The following is a 25,000-nucleotide window of genomic DNA, read 5'->3' on the forward strand; positions in this document are numbered from 1 at the left end:
CTTTATTCAGACATTCCTTGGAATACTGGTAATGAACGGGCTTGCCACAGGTTATTAAAGGAGTTTTACTTTACAGGAAATTAAGTTCAGCAGTTAATGTATACAATGTGTTCTACAGTTTAATCATTTTGTTTTTAGAGATCAACATTAATCAGCAAACATGTGGGGTAGAAATGGGTGCCACTGTAGCACCAAATTTTGCAAACTTGGTTATGTCTTATTGTGAAGAGGTTTATAGACAACCATTTTAATCTGGATTGGCTCAAAAAAGAAGTTTAGTCAATTTGCAAAAGATATTAATAAGACAACAAATTTTTTCAATTTCACAAGTAATTCAAGTTTTGAAGAGATACAATTTTTAAACACACTGATCTATGAAAACATTAACACACTGGCAATTAGTATTGGCTATAAAAATGCAGCCAGTAAGTTTATACTACATTTTGAAAGTATGCATCCATTTTACAAAAAAAAGTGTTATAAACACTTTAAAAAAAAACAGAATTGAACATTTAACGACTAATGAAGAAAGACATTTATTAAAAATTTTTGGAAAAGAGAAGGTTTGTTAGAGGGTATCCAAGAGAAGAGACATGGATCAGGATCCAATAGGTTTCAAAAATAAGACCGAACCACAGCTGTGTGTGCAACATACAGTGTAGACAGTGGGAAAATCAAAAGAAGCTGTAAGAGATAGTTGGAAGATTTTATCTGAAAATTCAGTTTTATATACAATTATGGGTAGACAGCCCATTTCTGTAAACAAAAAAGACAAAGACATTAAAGACATTTTAGAATTCTACAAGCATTCAGATTACAAGCGGGATGTGGAGGAAGCAGGCACTTATGCCTGCAAGGATTACAATATATGTAGGTTTATAAACACAGGTGCAGTGTTTGTTGAAAATACCCAGACAAGTTATTTAAACTTCAGCTATTTCACATGTCAGTCATCTTAAGTGGTGTACACTGCTACTTGCACCAGACATCAAAGTTTATGTTGGTAAAACTGTCCATAAATTAAAAGACAGAACATATGAGCACATCTATGCTAATAAAGGGAAATTAACTGATGCCCTAAGGAAACATGCAAATAAATGTGAGGGGTTCGATAAATTTTTATTGTTTGTTTTAGATGTTGCTAGGGATAATATTAGAGGTAGTAGCAAGAAAAAATTGCTAGACTACCTACAATATGGCTGGCAGATAAAAGCAGATGCCTAGAGAAATACAGGTTTACATAATACGGTTGATTTTTCTAGTTATTTAAGGAAATTGAGGAACAAATTTGGTCACATGATTAACTGCATATAACCAAGGTGTGTTTTTTATAAGTAACATGTAATAGAATCTGAATAAGTCTCTGATCTATAGAGATTTGATACAGTCAATGTTTCACTTAAGACACAGGCAAACATATATTAACAGAAAAAAAAAATTTAACATTTTTTCAAGTACAACATACATCATATACATTTTCTTTGCTACTATTCTCAGTCCAACATTACAAAAATTGCTGAATTCCTGCCTTTCCTTAAACCTCACTCCTCCCCCCAACATTATTATGCATGTATTCTTCCGACAATTTCCATTTACTTCTATGTAATTTGCTCCTTCCATTTTCTAAAAGATTCCTCTTCCAGTCCTTTTATCTATTTTATAGTACTCAGTACCTCAAATAAAGTTGGTGTAGACTTGAGTTCCGTTTTCTAGTAATTACTTTTTTGGTAGCCAACATAATTAAACTTAATAAGTCCTTACTATGTCTAGGCAATTCAAATCCTGTATCCCAGCTCAAAAGAATAATTTCCTTACTTGCAGCAATTTGCTCACCCAGTATTTCTGATAGAGTTCTCTTGTAGGAAATTTTTAAAATCTGCCAAATCATTACACACTCAAAACATATATGTTCCCAGTTACTTCTTTCTTCTCCATTGCACATCCAACATTTGCTATCTACCAGAGGAAAAAAGTTCTTTGAATTCTGCTTGGGGTAAAAAACTACCCATGCAAACACTTCCAAGAAAAGGTACTAAACCTTCTGGACTTGGATGCATACTTAGGAGCCATACATATATCTCCCCATTGTTTTCTTGTAAATTGTTTTTCCATTCACTCTTCCCAATATCTTGTAACCTCCTCTCATTGATTCTTAAAGTTATCAAGCAATACTTTATATGCTCTACAAATTGCCCTCTTTAACAGCTGCTTCTTTTATAGATTCAACTAAAAATGCTACCAGAGCAGGTCTTTCACTTAAAATCTTTATAGATTCAACTACAAATGCTACCAGAGCAGGTCTTTCACTTAAAATTCCCTTACCCATTTCTCTTTGCATGTATTCTAAGATCAAGCCCTGGAAGGGAAGTGAGTCTCTAGCCTGCAATCCAAATGTATTCTTGGCCTTATCTCACCCTACTACCTTTCCTGCCAGAGTTATTTGCTCAAATATCTTGATTCCTTTATCATATTTCTCCAGTAAATTCCAACACCCTAGTGCCTATTTTCTATACCCCTCCTTACAATGAACCCTATTAGCAAAATTTTCTTTCTCCATTTTCGTACTGGCTTAATTCTTAGAATACTTTCTGCTACTTTATGAATATAATATTCTGTATGGTTATTATGATCGTTATGGATCTGCATCCAAAATCACTCTCTCTATTTCTAGAACTTCCCCCTTGTATCATCCTCCCTTTCCACTTTTAATTGTAACCTTTTGCTTCTGTTATGTATATGAGGCTTAACTGTGTAGCTCTAAAGTACCCTTCAAATTAAGTAAACAAAAAACACTATGCTGTATTGGAAGGATCAACTTATCCCACTTAACGCTTATTCTCTTTCATTCCCAGGCAAATTCCTTCAATTCTTTATTCATTCTCCTTTGGTTGATAAAAGTATGCCTGACCCATATACAAGACTAAAGGCACTAAACACTTTCACTGCTTGTATCTTACTATCCATATCCATAAATAAGAGTTTCCAGTTTCTCAGTTTTTGTAGTATCTTTTGTTTGGCCTCTTCCTACATATCCTTAGCTGCCATAACAGAAGCCATTTTAATCCATACTCCTAAATAATTCTTCTTATCATGACCCCATAAATATGAGTATTGATGAACCAATCTGAGTGTGGGTACACAATTCAAGGTTATAGCCTTTGTTTTTTCTTCATTTATTTTATATCCCAAAAAGACAAACTGTCTCAAAATGTTTCACAACACTCAAGATTTACGGGTCTACATTAAGATCGTGAAACCTCACTTATGCAAATATGAAAACGTTGACACATATATAGCAAACAGCGAAAACATCGAATGTCCTGAAGCACGAAATTTGAAATGTCAAATCGCCATAGTTGGCCAACCTCACCACCCGCTACGTACTACTTACCCAAACAAAATAAATAATCTGCACTTCCCCATATATCCCATATCCTAATCAAACATTCACTACACACAAATGTATCTAACTATAAACAAACCCAACTACAGGAAAAGTGTAAATTACATATACATTCAGCTACACAACTATATTACTATACATACACTTAACCGTACTTCTAACCCTAATATAAAGGTTGCATTTATTACTATGTATGCACTTACCTTAACCCGCACCCTAACCCTAAGGTCCGTAACTTACACTTACGTTAGGGGGCTATACCGGATAAGGGCCAACTATGACAATTCGACATTTCGAATTTCGTGGTTTGCTATATATGTGTCGACGTTTCCGTATTCACGTAAGTGAGGTTTCGCAATTTTAATAGAGACCCAAGATTTCCTGTTCTGGATTTATCAGGTACAAAACAATATCATTTGCAAATAAGGCCATTTTTTTCTTGATTACCATACCAATTTTATCCTTGTATCTCTGAGTCCCTGATTTTCTTTGCCAATGATTTTAAATATAAAGCAAATAACAAGGAGGTTGGTTCCTCTGTTCAAACTCAGCTCATCTGAGAGGAACCCTCCTACTTTAAATCTTGCTTGCAATCTTTCATATATCCTTCTAATTAACCTTATTATTGTATCAGGGAATGCAAATGCTTCCAATGCCCTACTCAAACTCCCAGCTTACTCTGTCAAATATTTGCTCTGCATCAAGACCTACCAACAACAGAGGTATTTTCTTATAGTCTGTTTCTCTTTGGATCACCATTACTATATTAATGTTGTCAAATGTTTGCCTCCTCTCCACAAAACCACACTCATCAACATCTATCAGTGTTAGCACATCTTTGCCATTCGTTTAGCTAGTATAGATATACACAAACTGTGGTTTAAAATTGAAATGGGTCTACATGAGGGTGGGTCTGAGGGGTCTCTGTCATCTTTAGGTAACATACCTATCACAGCTTTCTTCCACGATGTTGGTGCTTCCCCTCCTTTAAAATATTGTTAAATAAAATCTTCCAGATCTTTATCGCTTTCCTCTCTTCTAATTTCTAAAGGTCCACAGTAATAGCATCTGTTCCTGGAGACTTTCCTGAAGATTGACTGTCCCCTCCTATATTAACTGTTAGTTGTTGAGCCTCATCTACATCTAATCTTGGCATTATTAGGTCTTCCATAAAAAACTGCATATGTACTGTTTCATTTCCACATTTCTCTGCTACATACAGGATCTCTGGTTATTTTTCTTGTTTTAAGTTCCCTAAATTTGGCAACAATGCTTTCAATGTTCTGTTGCCTAAGTCATTGTGCTAAAGGTTTTTGTGCTCTGGAGTTGTTACCAAAATAGTTGCTTAACTGTAGTCTTTCTAAACTCATACAGATTACCCAGATACTCCCTTATTTTCTCTTTAGCACTCTGCATGTGCTCCTCCTCTTGTTCTGTGACATTCCCCACTGTCAGCCCCTCTGTGTAATATTTCCTTCTTAACCATATCTCTTTGTCTTTTATTTTGACCTGTTTTTTAAACTCCCATTTTCATTTTACCCCAGTCACTAGCTATAACCTCTGAAGGTATTTCCATCTTCCCTAATAACTCTTGAATAATTTCCAATACCCAAATTCCTTTATTTTTAAAAGTTAGGTGGAAAACTACCAGTGTCTTATTTTTACTTCATTACACTGCATTTTTATCTTAGTTTTTATTGGTTCTTGATCAGAAGTAGTTATCGGGATGTGTGTTGAAACTTTCAATTAAATGTACATGTTCCTGTGAAATATAATTTCTATCTAGTCTAGTGCAGTTATTGTACCTTGGGGAATATCATGTAAATTCTGTCCGGGTTCCTACTACTGAATTCACATCTTCCATACCAAATATTCTCATAAACTTCTTCAGAAATCTATTCTTTTGTTATATTGTCCCTTCTAGGTCCCCCTGATAGATCTTCAGTATTGCAAGTCATAGTCCCTACCTATAAATAATATTCCCTGCTGAAAACTTTTAGTTATGTACTCACCATAACTTCAGATGTTTGGGATCCATCTCGCCTACATTCTGACTGATGGGTTCGGAGCCGATCCCTCGGCTCCGACTCGGCACGCTTATGCTATAGAGCGAGGCCTCTAATTGGCTGAGCTATCTGTATCCCAGGATGCACCACCACTAATCCCCCAGATCTTGTTTGTCCGCATTCATGCACACATGCACAGCTTGTTTATATAACATTGTTAGATGTTTCAAGATGAAACAACAGGATTCGGACCTTCTGATATCCTCTGATCTCCAAGGAAGGGGAAGGAGGGTGGGTTATTAGAATGTAGGCGAGATGGATCCCAAACATCTGAAGTTATGGTGAGTACATAACTAAAAGATGTTATGTGATCCTATCTCGCCTACATTCTGACTGATGGGACAGCGTCCCTAGCACCTAAATCCCGGGTGGCTCATTGGAAAACACTCCTGAGCACTGTGGAACCAAATGAAGCTCGTCCTCTAGATGCCACATCTAATTTGTAGTGAGAAATGAAGGTGTGCGGGGAAGACCATGTAGCCGCAGCACAAATGTCACCAATAGCAAGCTTAGAATGAAATGCTACCGAAGTAGCCATAGCCCTTGTAGAATGAGCCTTGACAGAGGTGGTAAGCTCTTTGTTAGAATAAATATAAGCTTGAGTAATACAGTCCCTGATCCATTTGGCAATAGTGACCTTTGTGACCGCGTTGCCCAATTTGCTTTCTGCAAAGGATACAAACAACTGATCTGTTTTCCTTAATTGTTTGGTCCTATCTAAATAAAAACGTAACTGCCTGTGGACATCTAGTGTGTGGAAAATAAACTCCGCTTTATTGGAGTATTTTGGGAAAAAAACTGGGAGCTCTAATGACTGTTGCAAGCATAAAGTAGAACAGACTTTAGGAACAAAAGAAGGATTTGGTCTGAGGGATACCCTGTCTGTATGAAAAACCAAGTACGGGGGTTTCACTGACAAAGCTTGAAGTTCTGACCAGCTGCCGGTTCAAAGGGAAAAGAAGTCAAGGCACGTAATACTATATCGAGATCCCATGGAGGTGCAGGATGAGAAATTGGAGGTCTTAATAGAGCAGCACCTTTCAAGAAGGTCTTACACAACCTGTTGCTCATTAAAGGTGGGTCTATGGATTCATGAAAATTAGAAATCGCTGCCAATTGTACTTTGATGGTAGAAACAGAAGAGCCTTGATTGAAAAGAGAGGTCAGGAATTTGAGTACTTCTGCCACGGGAGTAGAAATGGGGTCCAGGCCCCGGAGTTGAGCCCAAATAGCAAACCTTTTCCATTTGCTAGAATACAGTTTCTTCGTAGCAGACTTGTGGGCTGAAGATAATATGTGCACCACATCTGGATCCAGTGCATGTTTCCTGACTATAGTCGGAAGAGGAGGAGCCAGGCCGTCAATTTTAATGTGTGTAGGGACTGGTGTAGTAGTCCCGACTGATGAATCAGTAGGTCTGGGACCTGGTCCAGGAACCATGGACCTTCCAGAGCATGTTTCCGAAGATAGGGAAACCACGCTTGATGAGGCCAGTAAGGAGCAATTAAGATCATCTTGCTCCCTAAGAGAGATGCCTTTTGAATTACCCTGGGGAGGAGAGGAACTGGAGGGGAAGGCATAAAGCAGGCCGGTGGGCCAAGGATGGACTAATGCGTCCATAGGGCTCTTCCCCGGAGCCGGATTAGGGAGAAAAATTCTTTGCACTTCGCATTCAGAGGAGTCGCGAAGAGGTCGCAACACGGAACTCCCCATTCGCTGAAAATCTGCCTTGTAACTGTCATATTCAGAGACCATTCGTGAGGAGAGAGGATGGTTCTGCTCAACCTGTCGGCTATGACATTGGACTTGCCCGGTATGTGAGTAGCCACTAGGAAGCGTTTGGTCGAGACTGCCCATTCCCAAACTCTCATCGCTTCTCTGCAAAGAGGATAGGATCTGGTCCCTCCCTGTTTGTTCAGGTACCAGACAACTGACATGTTGTCTGAGTGAACAGCAATTACGCCCTGAGGGAGGTAATCGTGAAGGGCTTGAAGGGACAGGAGTACTGCCCTCATTTCTAGGATGTTGATGTGGAGAGGGGTCTCTTCCGGTCCCATTTGCCTTGGACTGACCTGCCCAGGGAATGCCCCCACCCGTCTGGGAGGCGTCCGTGGTCAAAGTGGCCGCCGGAGGAGGAAGAACAAAGGGTCGTCCCTGATCCAAATTGGAGGACACTAGCCACCAGCGAAGGTCCCGTTTGCAAGATTCTGTGATCCATATTAGATGATTGAGAGGGAGTTCCTGAAAGGACCACTGAGTTGAAAGAAGCCACTGGAGGATTCTCATGTGTAACCTTGCCAAGGGAACTAGCAGAACTGTGGCAGACATCGTATCATTGAGATCGGTGTCAGATGTCAAAGACTCGTCAGGGGAGTCAACGTGCTTCCTCTTGCACGTTCTCTTCCTCTGAGGTTCTTCCGAAGAGGCTTCAGAAGGACCTCCAGGAGGGGGAGAAACCCCAGCGGGGGTAACCTGAGGCCCAGGGGCTCCGCTGTCTACGGACAGGGGGACTGCCAACGACCCAGTCTCCAAATGTAGGGAAGGAGCTGGGGAAACTGTGGAGGTAGCCAATGAAGATATGGCTAGAGCACTCCTCATAGCCCTGAAGGCGGGACCACCAGAATCCTGGGATGGTCCCCCCTCCGTGGCCACGACAGTGGACGGTACTCCCGCCGCCGACGCACCAAGAGGGAGACTTGGGACCGAAAGCATCAATCCCGAAGCCTCCCCCCCAGGGCCGAAGGAAGAAGTCCGTGCACTGAACTCCGACCCAAGAGCTGGAGTCGGAGCAAGGGTCGGGCCTGACCCTAACACCTCCACTGGTTCCACCAACACCTGCTCCAACGGTGCCGAAGCTGTTGGAGGAGGAAGTACAGTAGGGAGTGGACCATCGGCTCGAGCCAAATGGGCTGGAGCCGAAACCATCTTTGGAACACCGGAGACTGGAAGAGTCGAAGGAGCACCCTGTCGATGTCCGAATCAGACATCCTGGATGATCTCGAGGATACCAATCGGGCCCGAACCGATTTCTCCATCGGCTCCGAAGGGCTCGGGGACCGCTCCGAAAGACTCAACAATTATCGGCTCGAGGAAACCTTCAAGGAAATTTCCCTCGGGCCGATAAGGACTTCGCTCGAGGGGAAGTGTCTGAGCCGATGACCCTTATCGGCTCCAATATCAGTGGAGCCGATGAGGGTGACCGCCTCTCGATGCCCCAGACCTCGGCTCCGAAACCAGAGGGTCGAGGCTGGAGGCATCGAGGCAGACCGTTCGACCTCGGCTCAAGTCCGTGGAGCCGATGGAGAAGTCTGCTTAGTTTTCTTAGCCGCCGGTTCCGACTGACTGGTCGGAGCGCTCCTCTTTAGAAGGAGACGGAGAGGAAGATAAAGCCTCCTCGAAGAAGGCTTGATTAATCCTTTGAGGATTAATTTGTTTTCCTCTCCTGGAGGACTCTGGAGGAAAGCATGGCATACACTGCGATTCCTGCAGATGTTTAGCACCAAGACAATAGGCGACGAGGAGTGGTCGTCCGTTATGGACATTTTGAACCCACACCTCGTGCACTTTTTAAACCCGGAGGGTTTATGTTCTTTAGACATAATTCTACAAAAAAACCAGACAACAACAGTAACTTAAGTGTTTGACACACAGGAACAAATATGTATGCCACTAACTCAGAAAAAATATTTAAACTAAAGAACTTTTTTTTTTTTTTTTTTTTTTTTTTTTTACACACAAGAAAAGTGAGAAAGAGAAAGGGGAAACAAGGAGGGTCAAGACCCTCTAACTCAAACGGGTACTTGACCCACACACAACCACTAAAGTAGTTAGCACAGGGGAAGGCCCCTCTAACTTAAACGGAACCTTCTCTGACAGGAAAATATACGAAAATCTCAATGAAACTGTTAGAAACACACTCATTACACAAAAATAGCCGTTAAAACAGCTTTTGGGTTTAAATGAAGCAAATACTGACAGGAAAAAAGCCTAATATATAGTACTTAGCCCAGCCAATGTTGAGACCACGTCCAAGCTCTGTAAGTGGCAAATGAGATCTGGGGGATTAGTGGTGGTGCATCCTGGGATAAAGATAGCTCAGCCAATTAGAGGCCTCGCTCTATAGCATAAGCGTGCCGAGTCGGAGCCGAGGGATCGGCTCCGAACCCATCAGTCAGAATGTAGGCAAGATAGGATCACATAACATCTGATCATTTCTCCCAACATTTTCTTATACTCGATAACAGCAGTTTTTAGTGGAACTTAAATACACTCCATTAGAATCCTCCTTCCCTTGCCAATAGCCTCTTACTACCGCAAATCTGCTATTTGATATTTCTCCCCTCTTCTATCGCTACTGAAACCCCTCTAGCAAACAAAATTACTCCAGTTTTCCTCTGGCCCTCATAGGCTGATGAATATCCATTCTGAGATCCTCTCTTTGTCAAATTCACATGCTCACTTCTTTCCAAATGTATCTCCTGCAGCATGGCTATTTGCACTCCGAATTTCTTAATATAATTCAGTACTCTTTCCTTTACATCTATACCCATAAAGCCTTTCACATTCCATGATAATAAGGGTAGCACAGCCATCACGATATAAAACTACTGTTCCTTCCTGCTGTATATAACACCTTTTTTGAATGGGTATTTCCAGCTTTTGTGTTACAACTAATCGTTGGCAGAATGATCTTTTGTATAGTAAATCTCTTGAACCAAAGCTGAAGCGTGAACTGCTTTTTGCTGAGCAGATGCAGAATCCTTCCCGAACAGTGTTCTCTTCACACTTTCTGGTTGATTTTCTTTGAAGTTTTCCAGATTTCTTCTTTGCTGGCGTCCAGGCAGTGTATTTACTAGCCAGTAACTGAATTTTACCCAAAAACATTTTCAATAGCACTCCTTTTTCACAGTTTCTGTTGCCACAGAGAGCTGAAATCATGCTACTGATGAGTGTGCAGCTACTTTAATCTATTCAGTCTGTGTTTTGTACATTTTGCACAAGCTTTTTGTCATTAAAAGTATTTTATTTTTTAAACAGTCATGTACTTCTATTCATTTCCTTCATTTTTTGAGTTGGAAGTTTCATTAAATTTCATTAATAAAATTTTAAAGGAAGACTGGGACAAAGCCTTTCATAGATTGGCAGAAGATGCAACGTTTCACAGATTCCACTTCTCGTCTGACATTTGCATTATATTCTAATTCTGCTTCTGCTCAGTATGCAAACTGTAATTATGACCTAGAACTTTTAGTTATGTACTCACCATAACTTCAGATGTTTGGGATCCATCTCGCCTACATTCTGAATGATGGGTTCGGAGCCGATCCCTCGGCTCCGACTCGGCACGCTTATGCCAAAGAGCGAAGTCTCTTATTGGCTGAGCTTACTATATCCCAGGATGCACCACTACCAGTCCCCCAGATCTAGTTTGTCCGCATACATGCACACACGCATACCCTGCTTATATAACATCGTCAGATGAAACAAGATAAAAACAGTTGAACTCAAAACCGTTCAATCTCTTCTGATCTGCAAGGCAGGGGGAAGGAGGGTGGGTATCAGGAATGTAGGCGAGATGGATCCCAAACATCTGAAGTTATGGTGAGTACATAACTAAAAGATGTTATGTGATCCTATCTCGCCTACATTCAGAATGATGGGACAGCATCCCTAGCACCTAAATCCTGGGTGGCTCACTGGAAAACACTCCTGAGTACCGTGGAACCAAATGATGCTCGTCCTTTAGATGCCACATCCAATTTGTAGTGGGAAATGAAAGTGTGCGGGTTGGACCAAGTAGCCGCAGCACAAATTTCCGATATAGCGAGCTTGGAATGAAAGGCTATAGAAGTAGCCATAGCTCTGGTAGAATGAGCTTTGATAGATGATGTAAGATGTTTATTCGAAGAAGAATAGGCCTGAGTTATGCAATCTCTGATCCATTTTGAGATTGTAGCTTTTGTGATGGTTTGGCCCAATTTATTATCTGAGAAGGACACAAACAACTGGTCTGTCTTACGAAGTTGCTGAGTCCTGTCTAAATAGAAGCGTAATTGCCTGTGAACATCCAATTTATGGAGAGTGTATTCTGCTTCATTAGAGAATTTTGGAAAGAAAACTGGTAGTTCTAGAGATTGTTGAAGACAGAAACTAGAACAGACCTTGTGGGACAAAGGATGGATTAGGCCTAAGTGATACTCTATCCTTGTGGAAAATCAAGTACGGTGGTTTAATGGACAGGGCTTGAAGCTCTGAGACTCTTCTTGCAGAAGTAATAGCCACTAAGAATGCCGTTTTCCAAGACAGATATTTTAATTCGCATGTAGCAGCCGGTTCAAAAGGGGGAGATGTTAATGCGCGAAGCACCAAATCAAGATCCCACGGAGGTGCAGGATGAAAAACTGGTGGTCTTAATAGACTCGCACCTTTAATGAACGTTTTGCATAGTCTGCTGCTCATCAAAGGAGGATCCGTGGATTCATGGAATTTAGAGATAGCAGCTAGTTGGACTTTAATAGTTGAGACAGAAGATCCTGATTAAACAGGGATGTTAAGAATTTCAAAACCTCTGGGACAGGAGCAGTGATAGGGTCTAAGCCCTTGAGTTGAGCCCAGATAGCAAACCTCTTCCACTTACTGAGGTACAATTTGTTAGTGGTGGGTTTGTGGGCGAAGATAAAATGTGAACAACTTCGGGTCTAGTGTGTGACTTCTAACTAAGGTTGGAAGTGGAGGAGCCAAGCTGTCAATTTCAGAGATTGAAGGGACTGATGCCAATGTCCCGACTGATGGATTAGCAAATCCGGGATCAGGTCTAAGGTCCACGGATCGTCCACTGCATGCTTTTTCAGGTAAGGAAACCATATCTGACGAGGCCAGTATGGGGCAATCAGAATCATTGAAGACCCCAGTTGAGAAGCTTTTGAATAACTTTGGGAAGGAGTGGAATTGGAGGAAAGGCATAAAAGTAGCCCTGTTGGCCAAGATTGTGCTAGAGCATCCATGGCTGGTACTTCCTGATGTGGAATCAAGGAGAAGAACCTTTGGCACTTGGTGTTTTGTGGAGTTGCAAATAGGTCGCAGCACGGCGTCCCCCATCTCTCGAAAACCTGGGCTGCTACTGTGCGGTTTAGAGACCATTCGTGAGGAGAGAGAATTGTCCTGCTTAATTTGTCCGCCAATACATTTGACTTTCCCGGGATGTGGGTCGCTACCAAGAAGCGGTTGGTAGCTACAGCCCATTCCCACACTCTCATGGCCTCTCTGCAAAGGGGATACGATCTGGTCCCTCCTTGTTTGTTCAGATACCAAACCACTGACATGTTGTCTGTGTGGATGGCGATGATGCCTTGAGGAAGAAACTTGTGTAAGGCCTGTAGGGATAGAAGTACAGCCCTCATCTCCAACACGTTGATGTGGAGAAGAGCTTCGTCCGGAAGCCAGGAGCCCTGAACTAGCCTGCCCAGACAATTCCCCCCCCACCCTATCTGGGAGGCATCTGTCGTCAGGGTAACCACTGGAGGGAGAACAAAGGGTTTTCCTGATCCAAGTTGGATGTCTGAAGCCACCAGCGAAGGTCCCTTTGCATATTTCCGTAATCATGATGTGATGATTGAGGGAAGATCCTGAAAGGACCATTGAGTTGACAAGAGCCACTGAAGAATCCTCATGTGTAATCTTGCTAGAGGAACTAAAAGAACCGTGGCAGACATTGAGCCTAAAACCTGTAGGACCATCCTGGCTGGGGCTTTGGATCTCGAGATCAGAGCTTGAACTTGGCCCTGTAAAGTTCGGATCCTTTCGGCAGGAAGAAAGACGCATCAATCTTGAGTCTATCTCTGCTCCTATAAACTTTATGCTGAGAGGGCAGCAAGACAGACTTTGACCAATTGAATGTAATCCCTAGGGAAACACCCAGGAGATGGTGGCTTTGAGGTTGTCCATTAGTAGATGCCTGGTGGTGGCAGTCAGGAGCCAGTCGTCGAGATAGGGAAACACTTGGAATCCAAGACTTCTCAGGTGAGCCGTCACTACTGCCAAACACTTGGTGAACACCCTGGGGGCTGTGGTGAGACCAAAGGGCAGAGCACAAAATTGGTAATGACTGACTCCCAGGCTGAAGCGCAGATACCTTCTGGACGCCTGATGTATCGGTATGTGATAATAGGCGTCCTTGAGGTCTATGGAGCACATCCAAACCTCCTTCTCCAACAACGGGAGAATGGATTGTAACGTGACCATTCGGAATTTGGATTTCGTGACGGATTGGTTCAGTCTGCTGAGATCCAATATTGGTCTCAGGTCCCCTGTCTTTTTTGGCACTAAAAGAACCTGGAGTAATTTCCTGATCCGATCTGGTCTGTGGGGACCGGTTGGATGACTCCTTTTCTAGCAGCTTTAAAGCTTCTGCGGCTGCTATTTCCCTTTGACTGGGTGGTGGGTCCGGGATTCTCTTGGACGGTGGGGGTGAGTATTTGAATGGGATGGTGTAACCTCCGGCAATGATCCGAAGCACCCATCTGTCCTGAGTGATTGACTCCCAGGCTTTTAGGTGCTTGGCAAAGCGACACCCGACTGGCTCGAGCAGCACAGCCGGGCAATCCCTCATGTCGTGTGGGAGGCTGAAGAGCCACGAAAGGACTCGCGGTCTCCAGAATTGCGGGGCCCTCTGCCGCCTCTGGGACGGCGTCTCCCTGAAAAATTTCCCGCCCTCTGCCTCTGGACGGGAACCTTCCTGCTGTTGGGAGAAAACTTGCGAGATTTTGAACCACATTTTCCCCCTCCTTTGGCCTTGGGGTAGGCCGAAAGGGAGTGGAATAACGGCACCTCGGCAGATAACGTTTTCCCTCTTGCTCACAGCGGGTAAGGGTGTCTTTCACCTTGGGTCCAAACAATGAGGACCCATCAAAGGGAGCGTCGAAGGAAGACTTGAAGGCCTCCAAACTGACACAAGCGGAGCCAGGCTTGTCTCGTGAGCCACGCCTGTGCCTGCCGCTCTACCCGCCTTGCCGCATAGGAAATGAGCCTCATGGACGAGTTAGAAATTGGCGTGGGATAGCCAACTGAGAGCTAACCGACTGGGCTAGCTGCTCAGGTAGGTTACCGAGAGGAATCTGACAACTCCTTGACCAGATCCCTCTGAAGCCTGGTAAAATGTGCCAAATAATTCAGAGACCTTAAGGTAAAGGCCGCTGAAGTCAGGGTGCGCTTCCGTGCCTATCCATACTCCTAGACTCCTTATTAGGAGGATGGATGGACGTTGAAGCCTCTGCCACGTCCTGTTGTGTAGCAGATGCCACCACCATGGCATCTACAGCCACGCCTTTAGTAAGGAACTCCTTCTCGGGGTGCAGATAAAAATTTATTTGGACGAGAAGGGACTGGTTCCACGGTATCTGGATGTTCCCACGCCCGACAAACTAAATCCAGAAGCTCGTCGAAGGCGGAGACACCCAGGAGGCGGAGGGCTGAGCCCCAAAGGCCTTGAGGAGCACTGACTCGTCAGCAGAGGGGGTTTGGATATCCAGCCGCCTCGTTGTTTGAGGATCTCTAAGATGTCTGCAAATGAGACATCATCCGAGGACGACTGGGACCCCTCTGCATCATCCATATCAGTGTCCGATGTAATAGACTCGGGGAGTCCACGTGCTTCCTCTTGCACGATCTCTTCCTTGGGGTTCCTCTGAAGACAACTCCGAAGAACCCTCAGGAGGAGGAACCCCACTGGGGTAACCTCAGGCCTCGGGGCTCCGCTGGCTACGGACAGGGAACTGCCAAAGACCCAGTCTCCACGCCCAGGGAAGGTGCTGGTAAACGAGAGATGGCAAGAGGACTTGGCCAAGGCACTCCTCATGGCCCTGAAAGCCGGACCCCAGAATCCTGGGAGTGTCCAGACTCCGGAGCCGTGATAGCCGACGGAAGTCCCGCAGCGAAGCACCGAGGGGAGGCTCGGAACCAGCATAGGTCCCGAAACATCACCCCGGGTCCAGCCGAAGAAGTCCAGCGTACCAAACTCGGACCCGAAGGCCGGGTTGGAGTAAGGGTCGGAGCCGACCCTGAGATCTCCACCGGCTCCAACAGCACCTGCTCCGGCGGAGCGAAGCAGTCGGAGGAGGAATGACAATGGGGTGGGCCAAGGTCATCGGCTCCGAAACCAGCTGGGTCGGAACCGAAACAAATTTTGGAAGACTGGGGACTGGAACAGTCTTTGGAGCACCCTGTCTATATCAGAATCCGACATCCTCGAGACCGAGAGGAAACAGAACGGGTTCGAGAAGGCCTCTCCATCGGCCCCAAAGGGCTAGGGGACCGGCTCGAGGCGACTCGATGAGTATCGGCGCCGAGGAATACACAGCAGATTCCATCGGTGCCGAGGTAGACTTCGGCGCCGAGGAGGAAGTGTCTGAGCGGGCGACCCTTGTCGGCTCCGAGCAGCGGAGCCGAAGGTGACCCGCCTCTCGATGCCCCAGCCATCGGCTCCAAAGCCAGAGGAGTCGATACTGGTGGCATCGAGGCAGACCGTTCCAACCTCGGCTCCGAAGTCTTTGGAGCCGAAGGAGAGGCCTGCCTAAGTTTCTTGGCAGTCGGATCCGACGGACTGGTCGGAACCGAAGCCCTTTTCTTTTTGGCCGGAGCAGGAGAGGATGCCAAGGCTTCTTCAAAGGAAGGTTTAACTAACCCCTTAAGAATCAATTTATTTTTCCTCTCCTGGAGGACCCTTGAGGAAAAAGCGTGACATACACTGCATGACTCCTGCAAGTGCTTTGCCCCGAGACAATATACACAGAGCGAATGATCGTCTGTGATAGACATTTTAAACCCGCATTTCGAACATTTTTTAAAGCCCGAAGGCCTAGGGGTTTGAGACATGATGTTACACAATTCTAGTCACTTTGACAGGAAAGTAAACCACTAAATTCTTACTGCTGATAAATCTAAGCTTACAGTAAAATCTTAATGCAAACACTTCCTGTAAAAAAGAACAGGGAACTCTAAACCAATTATAGAATTACTAGAGACCCTGTAAAGTATTAAAGGTTGACAGTCCGGGAAGGCCCTGGATGGAGGGGGGCCGAAAACAAACTCAACCCAATCACACACAACAATTTAACAATCCAAATCGTACACAAAGTTAGCGATAGCCGTTAAAACAGCTTTTGTGAGCAAAAACAGCAAAAAACTGACAGAAAGTTAGTTAATAAAAACTACTCAGCCCAGCCAGCTCGAGACCACGTCTTCGCAGGGAAGCGGCAAACGAGATCTGGGGGACTGGTAGTGGTGCATCCTGGGATATAGTAAGCTCAGCCAATAAGAGACTTCGCTCTTTGGCATAAGCGTGCCGAGTCGGAGCCGAGGGATCGGCTCCGAACCCATCATTCAGAATGTAGGCGAGATAGGATCACATAACATCAAATATTTTGTTACTGAGGTTGTCATATCAGAAGTAAAAATCTTCCATACCTATGAACCTATATTTCTCCAGAAAAAAATCATATACAAATATAAGCAAAGGTATTAGAGAACCATGAGTTGAAGAAGTATAAGTATGTATTATGTCAGTACCTGCATGTCAATACCACACTGGCCCAAAATTAAAACTGAAAGAAAATCTATGAAAAAGGAAACAAAAATTCTTTCTGACTCATTCAAAACAGACCACAATGTTTCAGACACAAGAAAATGTTTCTAGCAATGTAATATATATGACAGGGTAGGGGACAGGGCAGAGTTACATACATACATAAATCTATTTCAAGCAAGGGCATTAATGCCCTTCTAGCTTGCCAATATGCCCAAACACTTGTTCCCATAATAAGTATCCAGGCTGTTCTTAAAAACATCTAAACTAGTACTTGCTTTAATGTAATTTGGTAGTCTGTTCCATGCATCAGCTACTCTGTCAGAGAACCAATTAGTACACTTCTCATTTCTATAGAATCTCCTACATAGGTTGTCTGATGATTCTCTAGTACTTTTTGTTAACCCAGAAGTAGCTGTCACTAAATGCCCTTCCTCTTAGAGACACTGTTCAAGTTCGATATCTGAGTCTTTCATAACTTAAATTTTCACATCCATGGATACCCTTGGTATATTTCCGTTGTACTCCTTCCAGTTTACTCATGCATGTTTTCTTATAGGGTTTCCATATTGTTACTCCATACTCAAGTTTGGGTCTAATGTAACTAAGAAACAATTACTTCATTATTTTTGATTTCCTAGATTTTATAAATCTTTTTATACAACCTATAGTTCTATGACTATCATTAACCAATTGATTGATAATGGTTAGAAAAACTCATAGCTGAATCTACCCATATACCCAGGTCCTTAAATGAGTCTACAGTTTCAATCACTGTGTGCTAAATATTCACCTTTCAATTTATGCCTACCAAATCTCATACGTTTAGTTTTTGATGTATTTTTTCAGCATATTATTCTCCTGTGCCCAAATGGTCAATTTAGTCAAGTTATTTTGCAGACATGCCTTATCTGTAACACATATAATCAATTTATCCAATTTCAGGTCATCTGCATATACATTGTAGAACACCTCAGATGAAAAAGTTAGGTCTGAAAGATACAATCTAAACAAGTAAGGGTTGAGGACAGAGCCCTGTGGGACAGCCTGACTGTAACCAAGGATTTTGCATGTCCAGTTGCTGTATGATACTTGCCATGTCCTATTTGTAAGCCTTGCAGCTATCCATCTTATCAAAAGTACATCAATACCTAGTTGTACTAATTTATTGATCAGTGTTATGTGTATGACCCTGTCAAATGCTGAAGTTAAAGTTATATAAATTACATCACAGCACACTTTTTCATTCAAAGCTGTTATATTGTTATAGATCATGTTACAGGTGGTAATAGATCTGTTTTCAACATATGCATGCTGATATATGGTTTCAATTCCCAACCTATCCAGTTCTGACAATAACTTATCTAATATTACCTTCTCCATTATTTTTCCACAACATGAAAGCAGACTTAGGGGTCTATATGACTCTGGTTTTGTCCTACTCCCCTTTCCCTTAAAAAACAGGTTTAATAAGTGTATGTCTCCAATCTTGTGAAATCCCCTATATTTAAATGACTTAGTGAGTAATAGATATAATTGTACTGTAAATTCTTGCTGAAGTGTTCTCAGTTCATTGTTACTAATTCCGTCTCCTCCCTGTGCTTTGTTTGGATCCAGTTTGTGCAGTTCTTTTTCAAAATAATCTAATTTGATTCCAGTATCTGGGGTTACCTGGATGTCACTAGGACAACTTACCACCCCTTTTGTGGAGCCCAACTGCTTTTTATTAGATTTTGTAAATATATCTATAATCTGTTGTGTCTGAGAATAAATTTTAGAATCTGCACACAGTTTATCAATTTGTGTGTCTTTGCTCCTTCCACATCTTATGTATCAATAAAAAGGTTTCCTATTACGCTCAGTATCTTTATATATGCCTAGAGCCTGATGTTAAACATTTTTTTGATTTTTTGCACTCTAACAATTTCTCTTTCAAACCTTTCCACATTCCATCTGCAGTTTTTCCACAGAACATCTCACTCCAGTTAGTTTTACATAGTGACTGTTTTGTTTCCATATAATCTGTAATTAACCTTCTGTGCATTGGCTTAGATTTCAGTTTGGCAGAATTATCTAGCAACAAATTAACCTTTATAATCCCATGATCACTGCACATCGATGGTGATAAAACTTGACTTGAAGTTACAGTAATTTCTTTGGGAACACAATATTCCGTCCCCTGGTAGGTTTTTTGCAATTTGAAGCAATTGTTGTTCCTGAATATACGCTGTGAATAATTTACTTACTAACATTGTAGAATCAATATTATTCCAGTTTGTTTCCGGTAAATTTAAGTCCCCAGCTAATATTATTCTTCCCTCCTGTGTTTCAAGCAAGGAGTGAATTCCTCTAGGTCATCTGCACTTGGCTTTGGTGGTCTATACACTCCAACAATTGTTATATGTTCCAGGGTTGTCTTTATTGTCACAGTTACACAGTCTATAGTGTTGGTGTTATCAGTGAACATGTAATAATCACAGGTCTCATAGCTATCTTTAATCCTTATCATAACACCTCCACCTGATTTTTTATTAGAAAGTTTGTTACAGTAAAAACATTTATACCCTAACAGAACTGGTTTCCAGCCATTGTTCTTTAACCATGTTTCACAAACAATAACAGCATCAATCTTGTGGGAATGTAGCAAATTTTCCAATAAAAAAACTTTATTATTAATGCTCCTAGCATTAACAACCATCAGAGAAGCATCAAATTTTCTATCTGTGGGCTGTTAAATTTTAGACATGGCAAAACTCCTGCCTAGTGCCCGTCAACTATTGCAAAATATCAGCTGCAAAAATTATCTTCCCTGATCTAGACAAATGCACACCATCCTATCTGAACAGATGTGTGCCCAAAACAAGGCTTGGATGCTCTACACATTTCCATTTTTTAAAACAGGACATTTTTTTCCATGCAGGTATTTATCCAAAAAATCTTTTCATTCACAGTTAGGGTTAGCACATATGAGTATGGTAGTACATGGGGCTTATGGCAATTGATGAAATAGCACTTACATTGAAGTCTGTTGTTCCCTGGCAAAGTTATCAGATAACATAATTACAAAACTCAGGCAGTGTACACAAGTATGTTTTGCAAGGTGTAAAATGCTCTGCAATCCCACCTAGGGGACTGCAACCCTCATACCAAGATCACACAGTATGGAGGAAAATATAAACATCTCTTTGCTCAAGTATTCTGAACTTTTGCAAAAATGCAGTCCCATTCATCCCATTCCATATATATTTTGATAACCCACTTGACTAAAAACACATTCAAAATTAATGTAGCACTACCACCTATCTCAAGACCAGAAGAACGAAACTCCACAACCACAAAAACCCAAAATACCAATACTCAAAACACCAAAATCCCCCTACATAAAAAATACACACAAAAAAAAAAAAAATAAAACGCGCTACTCTACATTTAAGCAAGGAGGCTTGCACCCCTCCTACTTATATGCACCAACACTGAGGTCGCACTAACACAAAAACAGAAACACACCTACCTCTATGAGCCCTACACTCCCAGTACATGCACACCACACATAAAAAAACAATTATCTCTCTCAACACCTATGCAAACACACACCCTCACCCACTTATCCTAAACTACACCTACAACATCCAAAAACATAATGAAAACACATCCCTACCCTAAATCCTTAGCTACTACTACACACTTACCTACATCTCCAAATATAACCGCACACCATCTTCAAACCCAGACATCACTACTTCTTAAAGAACAGAACACTATACACACACCAGGAAATAGTTACCGCATATTCAACACTCTCAGATTCGATGAAATGCAGTTTTGACTACACTTTCATTCTTCTGCTTTCGAGATACTAAAATTCAATATTTCAGTATTTTGAGATTCAGAAGTGAATCCACACACACATTTTATATATATATATATATATATATATATATATATATATATATATATATATATATATATATATATATATATATATATAAATGGGTACCTATCAAACCATCGACAACTTAAAATAACGAAACTGACTCCACCGACAACTGAATTTACCGACAGCACAAAAACGGACGTTTACAAGGTAAGGGATGTAACTCCACTACTCATGCCTACCATGGTTGCATGACACTGTCACCCTTCCTAAACCATGGTAGGCAGTGGCAATTTACACCCTTACCTTGTAGCGTCGTTCGCTGTCGTAAAATTCAGTTGTGGAGTCAGTTTCGTTATTTTAAGTTGTCGATGGTTTGATAGGTACCCATATAAATACATATATTTTTTTAATATCATAATGTCAAAGGGCAAATAATTTTTAATAAAAAGATCAAAATAAACTCTTAAAAACAATAACATTTATCCCAAATGTTGAACATGAGAAACACGACGATCGACATTCGACATACCAGGCTTCTGGTTTCAAAAGTCCATATGTCCTTTTACATTTTTGTAGGGGGGCATGCGCCCCCCCACACCCCCTGCAAATTATTATACATCAATTCCAAGATCACACTATAGTGAGGAAAAGGGTAAATTCCCTTTTCATCACTGTACCGCAATCTCCATTCATAATGCCAATCTCATAACGAATCACACTTTACTTTTATTATGAATTCATAGTATTTCAGTTCAGTATTGTGTAACTTTGAGCTTATACTTCCCTTTAACTGACATTCGATCAACTGCATTTCCAGCTTATGATAGTAAACCATATATTATATACATACATACACACACATACATAGATGTATATACAGACCCACACACACTATACTTACACATGAACACACACACATGAACACACACACACACACACACACACACAAAACTGTGTGTGTGTGTGTTTAACCGATGAAATGGGTCGACTTCACCCAAGGTCAAACTGTTTCGTAAGCAGTGAAAAAGAGTGACTGTATATGTGGTCAAGTGTACTGCTGTGCAAGCATAGGTAAGTTGATTCCTTGCTGGACACAGTTATATGCATTAGAGCAGGAAGGGTTTTATGTCTGTGATGAATACTAAAGATACATTTGCTAGCTGCAGGAAGGTGTGAAGTATTCTTCCTTCTAATTTAGATCTGTGATTTGTCCTTGCTTGGATTTCACCAAGAATGTGGTACAACAGGGAATGAAAATATGTCCTTTCCCTGCTGTTGTGTAATCTGTTTTTTTTTTTTAATTTATTTATTTAATTAAGAATGTTTACCAGGGTAGTACACTGATCACAACAGACAATTTGTGGGCACAGCCAGAGTGAAAAAATTCACAGAAAGATAAAACAGAACAAATTCACTAAAAGAGTAATCACAAAAGACAGATAATACCATAGACAACTGAAACAATATGTAATATTATTAACGGAGCAGAAAAAACATGTGAATTAATTTTAGTACTAAATATGAGAAGGAAACAGTAGGTGAGAATAGAAGGTCAAAGCAGAAGTGATGCAGGTAAAGACAGATTTAGGAGTTAGGTTATGTGTTCAACAGAAAAGTACTTGCAGTCAGATTTTTGATGAAGTGTCTTTTGAGTTGTGATCTGAATGTGGGGAAAAGAGAACACTTCTTTTAGGTGAGGGGGGAGGGACTACCAGAGCTTAGGTGCAAAAATGGAGAAGGAATGATTAGTGGAGTCCAGTTTGGTTTGGGGTGTCTGGGGTAAGGGAGTAATTGGGAGAGGTTGTGGAAGTTGTAGGGGGTAGTTTTATTAGAGTTTTGTTGCAAGAGGTAGGAAGGCACCTGGTTGAAGGAGTTTTGAAAATAAGAGACCCTAGGAGTAGCCCAACTCTGGATTGGTAGCCACTTACCTTTGGACAGGATGATGCAGTGGTGTTCCGTGAGGGGAACTGGAAATGAATCAGCAGATCTTGTTTGCAAAGGACTGCAAAGTGGATGAGTTTGCCTTTTTTTTTTTTGGTGGCTGTGGCCATGATGGGAGCCCATATTCAAGTTGGGCAAGGAGGACTACTTTGCCTCTTGCAGCTCTAGCTGGTCTGGTGACAAAAGGAGATATTTTCCAGGACAAATAAGTGTAAGTAAGCAGGGGATATTGAGGCACAAGTCCCTCATGTGGGGTTGTGTATAGTAAAGGGGGTTGGCACCCTGCAAAAAAAAAAGGTAATGGTGAAGATTTGGGTATTGTGTTTGTATTGGTGAAACGTTGGGTATTTTGTCAGTACTTGTTTCTGCTGTTCATATTTATTTAGAGTCAATGTTTAGTGCATTTGTTGTATGTTGGTCTCTGATAGTCATCATTTGTGATAGATGACTGACCAGTCACAATATAATCATGTATATTTATGCACACTGTTACATGTCTGTTCACTGAATGACATTTCACTGAAACAGAAATCAATTCACTGAGCCATCATTTCACTGAAAGGTTATTTCACAAAATAACAATTTACAGAAAACTTCATATAAAGCAAATGAGCCTAAAAAATGTTTTTTTTTTTGCAGGGGTCATGTTCCTCACACCACCCATGAGGGGAACTTCTCCCCAGGCCCCTTGCTTAAATACACTAATGCTACTGTTATACAGCTGTGGACAAAAGAGAAAAAAATCTACTATCAAGAACCTATACAACATGTTTGTGATTTCAGACCTAAAAAAAACATATATTTCTGGATAAAAGAGAGGTTTTAGTTGTTTTATACAGTGAAGCATAAAAATGAGATAAAAATGTGTTTCCTTTTTCTTTAAGATTTAAGGTGTGCTACCTGGCTCAGTGGTGCAGAAGCATGCAGCCCTGACAGCAATCTAGGTAACTGAGATTCATTTAGCACCCCCAGAACTGGAGAAGCCAGACAGGAGGAGGAAGGAGTGAAGATGAATGTCCAGCTCACCTCTCCTAGGGGTGGAGGATGCAGTTTATGTGTACTTAGAGGTCTACAGTGTTGTGCAGCCTCCCTGGTGGAGACCAGCGAGATCACTGCATGTACTCTGGGGGAACAGCAAGGCTGCCTAGAGGCAACATCCCTTGTGGAAGTGAGGGATAACCTTTACGGTGATCCCATTGCATGTCCCCTCCCTGGCACTTTACCCAGTATGTGCATCTCCCATGGTCTGGGGGAAAGCCAGTAACCACCCATTGTGAAAGAAAAAAACAGAAGAATCCTTATCATGCACTGCAAGCACCCTACCACAAATGACAGGTACTCTTGGCTATAAATGTAAGCATAAAAATCCATAACCAAAAGTAAGAGAAGAATGATTCTGTTAAACAATGTCACTCTCTCTCTTTCATAAGCATTGCACCTTTAGTGAATCTGGTAAGAGTATTAACAGAAGTATACCAAAGTATCATTCTTTCTGTGCATTCAGAGCTGAACATAGATGGAATAAGTAAGATGCAATAAGTTACAACTTTCACTGAAGTCTAATGACAGATAATTTTGAAAATGAGACAGCCTAATCTACTATCTTGCATAATAAATTGCACAGTAGTCCAGAATGATCTGCCCTGCGTCATATACATTAAGCACATATGTTATGTACAATCCCCGTGCAAAAATAAAAAAAGGCATAAAAAGTTTACCAGTGCTGGATGTGAGTAGTTAATATTACCAAGGACGTCATACAGATAAGCATAACACTCTTGAAATGTTTCACTACAGAGTATTCATTAAAATGATTCTTACTTAAAGAGAGGCAGCTCCTAAATGCTTTATCCGATACATAGGTCACCTCAAATTATCTGCAGTATGACCCCAGTTATTTTCATTTGGGGTAATATAGAATTATCAACCATGGGATAGATAAGGCCAGTCTACCACCAAATGGGATAAGTTATTTTGAACACAAAAAGTGAAATTCTCTAGGCTTAAAAAGGCCTGCAAGGACAGCTAGATTTAGTATTTACCTATGTACCTATGAGAACAAATAAAAAAAAATCCAAAAAATAAGTTCTACATACCGCTATGGCAAGTGTGACAGCATCCAGTTCTACTTTGCC

At 41.7% G+C, this 25,000-nt stretch overlaps 1 protein-coding gene across 1 annotated transcript in view; it reads right to left on the minus strand.

Moving 5' to 3' along the window:
* The window catches only part of LOC122787540 (multidrug and toxin extrusion protein 1-like), a 1,007,044-nt gene that overhangs the window by 799,740 nt on the left and 182,304 nt on the right, over positions 1-25,000 (minus strand). The window contains exon 2 of the mRNA XM_044054311.1: positions 24,962-25,000. This exon is cut by the window's right edge and continues 63 nt beyond it. Coding sequence (XP_043910246.1) covers positions 24,962-25,000 — 39 coding nt within the window. The remainder of the gene's footprint in view (positions 1-24,961) is intronic.

This window comes from Protopterus annectens, chromosome 13.part0 (genome assembly GCF_019279795.1).
Source record: "Protopterus annectens isolate FY-2018-M chromosome 13.part0, PAN1.0, whole genome shotgun sequence".
NCBI lineage: Eukaryota > Metazoa > Chordata > Ceratodontiformes > Protopteridae > Protopterus > Protopterus annectens.